This window comes from Arachis duranensis, chromosome 4, assembly GCF_000817695.3.
Source record: "Arachis duranensis cultivar V14167 chromosome 4, aradu.V14167.gnm2.J7QH, whole genome shotgun sequence".
Classification (NCBI taxonomy): domain Eukaryota; kingdom Viridiplantae; phylum Streptophyta; class Magnoliopsida; order Fabales; family Fabaceae; genus Arachis; species Arachis duranensis.
Window position 1 is genome coordinate 108222805 of NC_029775.3, and position 8982 is coordinate 108231786.

The 8982-nt window shown below is 32.9% G+C and overlaps 1 protein-coding gene across 3 annotated transcripts; it reads left to right on the plus strand.

The window, feature by feature from the left end:
• The first annotated feature begins 207 nt into the window (after positions 1-207).
• LOC107485716 (serine/threonine-protein kinase BSK3) lies at positions 208-8608 on the plus strand. Of its 3 annotated transcripts, XM_052260396.1 has the most exons (13): positions 208-222; positions 1727-2284; positions 2430-2563; positions 4978-5068; positions 5178-5398; positions 5516-5651; positions 6036-6169; positions 6244-6349; positions 6490-6575; positions 6714-6902; positions 6989-7141; positions 7452-7565; positions 8180-8608. In XM_052260396.1, exons 4-13 carry the CDS (start codon positions 4987-4989, stop codon positions 8423-8425), a joined length of 1467 nt encoding a protein of 488 aa, XP_052116356.1. In that variant the 5' UTR covers positions 208-222; positions 1727-2284; positions 2430-2563; positions 4978-4986; the 3' UTR covers positions 8426-8608. The 3 variants fall into 3 exon arrangements, with proteins under 3 accessions (XP_052116356.1, XP_015961733.1, XP_020996560.1); XM_016106247.3 differs by lacking the exon at positions 208-222 and having other exon boundaries at positions 1719-2284; positions 4909-5068; XM_021140901.2 differs by lacking the exon at positions 208-222 and having other exon boundaries at positions 1727-2328; positions 4909-5068.
• The last annotated feature ends 374 nt before the right edge of the window (positions 8609-8982 follow it).

Sequence of the window (8982 nt, forward strand, 5' to 3'; positions counted from 1 at the left end):
ATTAATGAATCCATTGTTTTCTTGATCTCAAGCAAATATTCATTCATTGAACCTGCTTTTTTGGTGATGCTAAGCTTGCTTCTTAGCTATATAATCTTGGGTTTGGTTTGAGAAGCAAAGAAAACTTGCAACCTTGCCCATATGTCATGAGAAAATGCACACCCAACCATTCTTGCTATAAAAGAATCATTCATAGATGCTAATAGACATGATTTCAGCAAGGTATCTTGCCTTTTTTTTTATTTCTAAACTTTGTTAAACTTTTTTCAGCTGTTGCATCTATTTTATCTGCTGGTGTCTTGAATTTTTCAAGTAGATTGACTTCATTGATGTGATTTCTAAGCTCAAACCCTTCAATTGTTGCCTCAACTTGTTCTTTTCAGAGAAGAGAATTTTTTTCCATCTAGTCTAATTGTTATTGATTGATGAATGTATGAACCATTTATTTTTTACTATTAGTATTGATTTGTGACTGATCTATTGGTGTTATTATGGGGAAATTTCAGCTCAAACGCAAACACGTAAATGTTAGGCTACAAAACAGAAGAAAATGGGGTATTAGAATTTTGGTTTCAGGTTTATGGGAACGATTAACTAAGAAGATAAGATGATTTAGGTGGCTCTAATACCATAAAAAGTATTAGTGACTTACAGGTAGTAGAGCTTAGAGAATAAAGAGAGAAAGAGAGAAGAGAAGTATTGGAAAAAAAATGAATAAATTGAATGAATACTGTTTACACATAAATTTAGCTAATATTTATAGCTCTACCTTATTATTCATTTAATACAGAAAAATATAACTAACACAGATTTACTTATATAACTAATTATAATTACCTAACTAATTATAACAGTAATCAACTCTAACAATTTTTACACAGTGATTACGACTAACTCAATTTCATTATATGCTATCTCTTTTAATTTGATTTAATATTTATGAGAATAATTGAAACAAATTTTATGATCGTTATTCTTTTAGCTTATATTTATCATTATTATATATTTATATATATTAATATATATTTTACATTCTTTTGATATATATTTATATTCTACTCTATACTTTATATAAATAATTAATTTAATATTAATTTTTAATGTATATATATTATATAATATGAGATAGTTGAAAAAAATATTTATGTTTTTGCTAAATTTCAAAGTTACACAGTTGGAGTGTTTAAAACTTAATACATTATACATATGACAAAAGAATAATCTTTAATTCAATGCTTGGGGAGTAGTTGTGCACCTTCCTCTTCCTTTATTATAATGAATATAATTTTCTTCATGGGACATGGATAATGTATACATGGACACATCTGCTTCACTGGCTTGAATTTGTCATATTTGACTTTCAAAATCTTTAAGCCCATACCAAATGATTTAAAACCTCCAAAAATGATTGGCGGTGGAATTGAGAAAGAAAATGATGTACAATTTTAGAAAATGAAACTCATAATAATGATGAAAATGAAGAAAAATTCTACAGACAGTATACAATATTGAAAATAAGTGAGCTTTCTTAATCAGATCAAGTAATTATTTGGATTGGTATGTATTTAATTTTAATTAGATAAGGTTCGTTGGTCATATAGATTAAACAATATTATATTGCTATGCAATATGGATAGTCAAATTATTATATGATAGTATTATTTAATAACATTTGGGATTATATATCAGCACATGTATTATAGTGGTTTGCATTGTTTCTTTCCAGTAATAAAATAGGTCAACACTACAAGAAACGCGGGACTTAGCAGCCAAAGATTGTCGGCTGTTGTCTCAAACCGCTGCAGCTTCATTGAATTGATGCGGTTCCTGGTGCGTAATTAAGCTCCGCTCCAATTGTTCTGACCTGAGGCGGTTTTGGCATTCACCGCATCAAATAACCCTGGAGAAGAGGGGTTTTGTTTCCCTAAGATACCCAAAGAAAAATTTAGTAACCATAACACTTCAGTCTTTGGCGCGAGAACCCCAGCAGCGCAAAGGTGAGTCAAGCACTGGTCTCCTCCTCCGCCGTCGTGGCTCTTCCCTCTGTCAATTCCAGCTTGCACGTCCGCTTCATCGTTCTTCCCGGTCACCAGTCTCCTCCCTTAGCCATGTAGCTCCCGTGCGCGAAGGTAAAGTGGAAGGGGTCCGAGTCTTCTCCTTCTGCCGTGCATGTCCGTGACGTCGTCGGCGTCCTCCTCAGCCATCCGTCCCTGTGTCATCGTCGGCAGCCTTCTCCTCTTGCCCTGTTGTGCGTTGCCGATCGCAAGAGACTCCCCTCTCAGTCGTATGTTCCCCTCCATTCTCCCAATTTAATTTTGGTGGCTGTTGGTAAATTAATCTTGCATCTGATCCTTGTGACTTCTGATTTAATTTGTCCCCAATTTAATTTTGGTGGCTGTTGGCCAAATTTTTCTTCCCCAATTTAATAGCGGACAGGGAAGGGAGTGACCGCGGCGACGGATAAAGGGCGCGTGCCAGACTGAAGAAATCGGCTGTGGCTCCGTGAACGACAAGCGGCGGCCGCGGTAATCGGAGGTGGCAGATCCTCTCCTTAGTTCCCTTGGTCTGTACTCTCCGTCTCTCTCTTCCTGTACATTTTACTTTTTTTTCGGTATTAAAAGGATAAGTAAAGAAGCTGTTGTTGAACTTAGTTTTAGGGTTTTGGATTACTAGAATTGTGCTGATCTTTGCAATGAAATGGTAAAGCTGAACCTAGACTTGATGAAGTGAAGATGATGATTTGTGTGTGAGTTGAAACTAATTAATTAATTATGGGTAAATGGTTAGAGTCTGTTCCATAACGTGTCATCATATTTGATTAAATGCTTCCATTTTGCTTCATTTTGATATGATCACTTACTTGATTTGGTTTGATTCACCTATTTATTACCACTTTGAGCTGAATTATTATTATTATTGAATATCTCTGAAGATGACATAGATACTAAGAAATTTATCTTCTGATTAGGAGCCTCAACAATTTTGATTCATATACTTTAAAAAAATATATTTAAAAAAATTTGACGATAAATTCATATACTTTAAAAAAATATATTTAAAAAAATTTGCAACGCACTTATAAATTTTAAGAAATAAATATTAAATAAATTTCTCTGAAAAACTGTAACAGTAACTTTATAATTCCTTGAATAAAAAAATGAATTGTATCTGATTTTATGATTGTTACTAATAACAACATATCATAATTTTATACTCGAAAAATTTAGAATTTAATTTTTAATAAATTCTAAAAATAAAAAAATTAACATAAGGTAAATATAAATAAAAAGATGTCTATAAAAATCAAGTAAATTTGAAAAAGATATACAATAATTCATATTACCTCTTTTTATTCGTTTAAAGTTCTGAGAGAAATATTATGACTCTCTAAACTTATAAAATTGAGTATTTAAAATTTTCAACCACTTACTAGTATTTATATTTTTTTTTATCGACCTATGAGGCTATGAGCTTATCACAATTTAAAAAAAAATTATTTGATACTTTTAATTAAAGATTTATTAAAGATTTTTAACTTTATTATAACATAGTTCGCTAACTTAGTTATCCTATTACTCGTTTTTAAATTAGAATTGTTAAATTTGTTCAAATCAATTAAATTGGTCAACTTGATTGATTTATAATTTTATTCCAAATGAAAGGGCCAATAAAATAAAATTGAGAAGCCTGGTTTCATCTTCACTCACCATCATTTTTCTTTATACATTTTGTGCTTCTCACAAAGTTGATCAGTTCAGCTAGAGTTTCATTCCTCCTTTATTGATTTTCTTCAATTTAAAAAACGGAAACTTTTTTATACTTAAAAAATTGGGTTTTAATATTTTACTTGATCTGGGTTGAAGAATTGTTGGGTTTCGGAGGAAACAAAAAAAGAAAATCCCAAGTTTTCTGAGGAAAATGATAAATGGGGTTTGATTGGGTCGAGGAAAAGACTTGAACTTTGAAAAATTCAGACAATTTTCCTGGTTTTATTATTATTTTTTCTCATTTCTTTTCTGGGAAGAAAATGTGGATCTCGCAAAAGCTTTTGATTTGGTCTAGATAAGAGAGAGGGAAAAAGAAGGAGTCAACTTTTTTTTCCCTCTGCCATTGAAGAAGAACTGAAGAAGAATTTCAAAGGTGAAATTGCTTTTTGGGTAGGTTCAAAAAGTGCTGCTTTATTCATTGTTTAGTTTGGCAAAGTAGAAAAAATGGAAAAGACTTTAGGTGCATTTTCTAACTATACTATTGAGTTGACTCGGAGAGAAAAGGGGAGAAAGTGAAGTAAGAGAAAAAAAATTGAAAGGTAGATGCAAATAGATGCTTAGATACTATGCTGTCATGTGAAGTTAAATACTCAGCTTCTGTGTGTTTATGATTTCTCCCCCTAACTTTTATGAAATGCATTTAAATGTTTCATCTATGATGGATGTCCTTTTTATTTACCTTTTAGCTTTAAATGCTAAAATTGCTTAGTTGTTTGGTTGTGTAGTATTTAAAGATCATATGGATTTGGGATTATTGCTTTGTGATGATTTTGTTATTACTTTGTGTTTCTATGTATGTGAGATCTTCAATTCTCTTCACCAACCCAACGAAACGAAAAATGTACAAAAGATAATGAAAAGTACTATCATATTCCCTTCTTAAATGAAGCAGCTTTACATTTGTTGGGTATTTTTTTTATGTTGTTCTGATCGTTGTCTTCTCTTCTTGTTAATTGTGAAAATGGTTCTTGATGCTAGTGCTTGGTGACTTTGTTTTGGTTGCTTGAGAGTGATCAAAGGCTATGCTCTTTTAAACCCTTTAAACCTTAAACAAGGATTTTTTTTTTTTAATGTGAGTTACAGGCATTTCTTGCTCCAAAATTTGCAGCTACATATGTTTTTTTTTTTGTTGGATATTCAGGATATATACAGAAATTCAAATAATTGAAAGTGGAAGAGGTTGTCATCACTTCAAATTTTATTATTTTAGTGAATCAAAATGGGGATTCAGTTCTCCAGCCTCGTGCCGTGCTGCGTATATTCACAAGTCAAGGCATCTGTTATTGAAGTTCCGCATACTGGTAGGTAACAATAATACACTGTTAATAATATTATGGTGCATTATGTTCTGCTCAGTAATTTCAAGAAATTGTGGTTCATAGATGTTTATTGTAACGTTTTCTTTTCCAGGAAATGAAGATAGAAGTGAAGCCGATAATGGGCCTGCATTTCGCGAATTTACATTTGAGCAACTTAAGAATGCGACATCCGGTTTCTCTGTTCAGAATATAGTATCTGAACATGGAGAGAAGGCTCCAAATGTTGTGTATAAAGGGAAGTTGGAGAATCAAATGAGGATTGCTGTTAAGAGGTTCAATAGGAATGCTTGGCCCGATTCTCGGCAGTTTTTGGTAAATGTTACCTTTCTTTCTTAGTGGATTCCAAAACCACACACTGTAACTTTCAATCCTCACATGGTATTGGTCTCAATTTTAGTTAATAAGGATAATTTCGTTTTGTAACTTCAGGAGGAAGCTAGATCTGTTGGCCAGCTTCGTCACCAAAGATTGGCGAATTTGCTTGGTTGTTGTTGTGAAGGCGAAGAGAGGTTGCTTGTGGCCGAATACATGCCCAATGAAACACTCGCGAAACACCTTTTCCATTGTAATAGCTTCTTTCATGCATATGATTTGTTCTTCTCTTTTAATAATTGGAAAACCAATTGGCATACCTTGAATTAATATAATGCTTACTATTTTGTTTTTATCTGCTTTATCACGAGTCAATCCTGGTGCATTGTTGGCGCATAATATGCGATTAGTACTGTCCAATTACTGAATAACATTCATCTTGTTAAGAAAAATCATGCTTTGTACTGTCATATTACAAAATAGCATTCAAACTAAACAAAATATCATAAATAAATCTTCCCAAAGAATTATGCTAGCTTCAATATTTGATGATGATCCTGTTTTCTGGTGATGATTTTCATGAACATACTGCTGAGTCTATGATATGCGAAATAATTGATGTATGTCTCTATATTAGGGGAAACTCAACCGATGAAATGGCCAATGCGACTGAGAGTTGTTCTACATCTTGCAGAAGCTCTGGAATACTGCACGAGCAAAGGACGTGCGCTCTATCATGACCTTAATGCATATAGAGTTCTATTTGAGGAGGTAAAATTGTGTCCGCCTTGTGTATGTATCTAATGTAATTAAATTAACATAAATCCTGTGTTAGAATTTTGCAGGATGGTAATCCTAGGCTTTCAACTTTTGGCCTTATGAAGAATAGTAGGGATGGGAAAAGTTATAGTACAAATTTAGCATTTACCCCTCCTGAGTATCTCAGAACTGGTATGCCATTTTTCTTCAGTAGTAGCATTCTGTTGATATTAAATTGAAAAATCAGTCTTTTCATTTTAGAATATACGATCATTAATCGTTTGTAAGAGTAGGATGATAACAAAATTTTAATAACTATTTTTCTTCTGTAGGTAGAGTAACACCAGAAAGTGTAATATATAGCTTTGGAACTCTTTTGCTTGACATTCTCAGTGGGAAGCATATCCCTCCAAGTCATGTAAGTCATGTTACTTTAGGGAAAATCGTGCCGTTGAAGATTGCACAATTTTATTCTTTATATATCCTTTGGTGTGTAGACTTGAATATTATCTGTAATGTGACTAGTATCTCTAATTTTTTGAAAATGTTGGAGCAGGCTCTTGATTTGATTCGAGACAGAAATCTTCAGATGCTGACGGATTCTTGCTTGGAAGGACAGTTTTCTGATGATGATGGAACTGAGTTGGTGCGCTGGGCATCTCGATGTTTACAGTACGAACCAAGAGAGAGGCCTAATCCGAAGTCATTAGTGGCTGCTTTGGCCCCTCTTCAGAAAGAGACAGAGGTTGATATAATACTGTCATTCATTTGACTTCTTCTTTAAGTTTGTCTTACCAATGATTTCTTTTCTCATCTTTTTATTTCTTTTAGGTTCCTTCACATGAATTGATGGGTATCCCGCATGGTTCTACTTTAGCTTCATTGTCTCCGCTCGGTGAAGCTTGTTCAAGAAAGGACCTGACTGCCATTCATGAAGTTTTGGAAAAACTTGGCTATAAAGATGATGAGGGAATTGCAAATGAGGTTCTCTATCTAAATTTGCTATATGCCTCTAAAATTGTTTTGGAGAAAGTTTAGTGTGCTTATGGTTTATATTTTCTGTTTTCAGGATTTTGTGAAGAAAAAAGAGAAATCAGTGTTCTGTTTTCATCTCGTGTTTTCCTTTTTCTTCACAAAATACGAAAATGCAAACCAAAAGCATCATATGTTCTTTTTATATCGACTTATTCAGAAAAACTATTAAGTATTAAGTAATATGTAATATTTCATTTAACTTTTACCTTTTTTCTTTGTCGTGCGCTAATTTGAGTTTTTCTCTGTTGTGATGCTACAGTTATCTTTCCAGATGTGGACTGATCAAATGCAGGACATGCTAAATTGTAAGAAAAAAGGAGATGCGGCTTTCCGGCAGAAAGATTTTAGACTTGCAATTGAGTTCTATACACAGGTAGATTCCTCATGGGGATACTCAATCATCTAAATTTGTCTTACCTTTCTTTTTTAGTCCTTAATGAACTATGAATAATACAATTGCAAGTTATATCCTTGCTCATGTGAAGTTTACGCAAGGGTTAGTTGTACTTTTCCTTGCCCTTAGAACTTTATGTCATGCACTTTAATCCTTGACTTCTAAAAATGTGCAAATTGACACTCTAAATTTCTCCAGATATGCAAATTAACCATGTTAACAATTTTTTTCTAATTTTTCATCTGTTATTTGATCTATATATGCACACACACATAATGGCATAAATATTGTTGTGTTATATATCACTAGATTAAGGCCTGCTCGTTGCACGGTATTATTGTAAAATTGTCTAGTATATAGCGTACAAATAATATGATTTCTATCTCAACCTTATTTATCTAATGCAAAAGTAGATTAAATTAGTTTGGTAAATGATATGTGAAAACTTGTATTCAAATGACAAATAATAATAGCAACAAATCCATGATTGTTTTGCATATCCTCTCTACAGTTTCATCCCTCAAAAGTTAGAAATCACAATACCATACCTTGATCTCTATTTTAAACAGAATATATTTTTGTGTTACTTTCAGTTCATTGATGCCGGAACAATGGTTTCTCCGACGGTACATGCGCGTCGCAGTTTGTGTTATCTCATGAGCGAAATGCCGCAGGAAGCGCTAGGCGATGCAATGCAAGCGCAAGTGATTTCCCCTTTGTGGCACATTGCATCTTATCTTCAGTATGTTTCATTGGGTGGACTTGGAATGGAGCATGAAGCACAAGTGGCACTCAAAGAGGGAACAACATTGGAAGCCAAAAGGAGTGGACAAAAATGAAGAGTGTGTGTTTGTACATAACACAGTTTCATTGCAATGGTTATACACATATAATTATCATGTATTATTCAAGAAACAAATGATTGGATGATGAGTGTAATTGGTGATTGAACACCCCTACCCCTTTTTATTGGGTAGGCTTGGATGTTGGTTAAGTTCTTATCCATGATTTGATTTGATTAATGATGGAGCATTAATACAAACACAGCATCAGTTTATTTCTTGAGTAATTACCCAAATCAGTCCCCGAGGATTTTAGAATCGGACATTTTAGTCCCCAAGAAACATTAATATACAGATTAATCCCCAAAGTTTTATTCCGACAGACAAATCAGTCCCTAGTTTATTTTTCGGCAGTGTAATTACCAGATCAGTCCCCAAAGATTTAAAAAACGGACATTTTAGTCCCCAAGAAAAACTAATGTACAAATTAATCCCAAACATTTTTCTCTGTTAGACATAGTAGTCCCCTGTTCAAAAATAAAATAAAATAAAATTATTATTATTATTATTATTATTATTATTATTATTATTATTATTATTATTATTATTATATT

Coding starts and splice junctions, on each gene's coding strand:
- LOC107485716 (XM_052260396.1), top strand. CDS start 4,987: ATGGGGATTCAGTTCTCCAGCCTCGTGCCGTGCTGCGTATATTCACAA. Junction 6,576..6,713: donor AGCATATCCCTCCAAGTCAT/GTAAGTCATGTT, acceptor ATGTTGGAGCAG/GCTCTTGATTTGATTCGAGA. Junction 7,566..8,179: donor CAATTGAGTTCTATACACAG/GTAGATTCCTCA, acceptor TGTTACTTTCAG/TTCATTGATGCCGGAACAAT.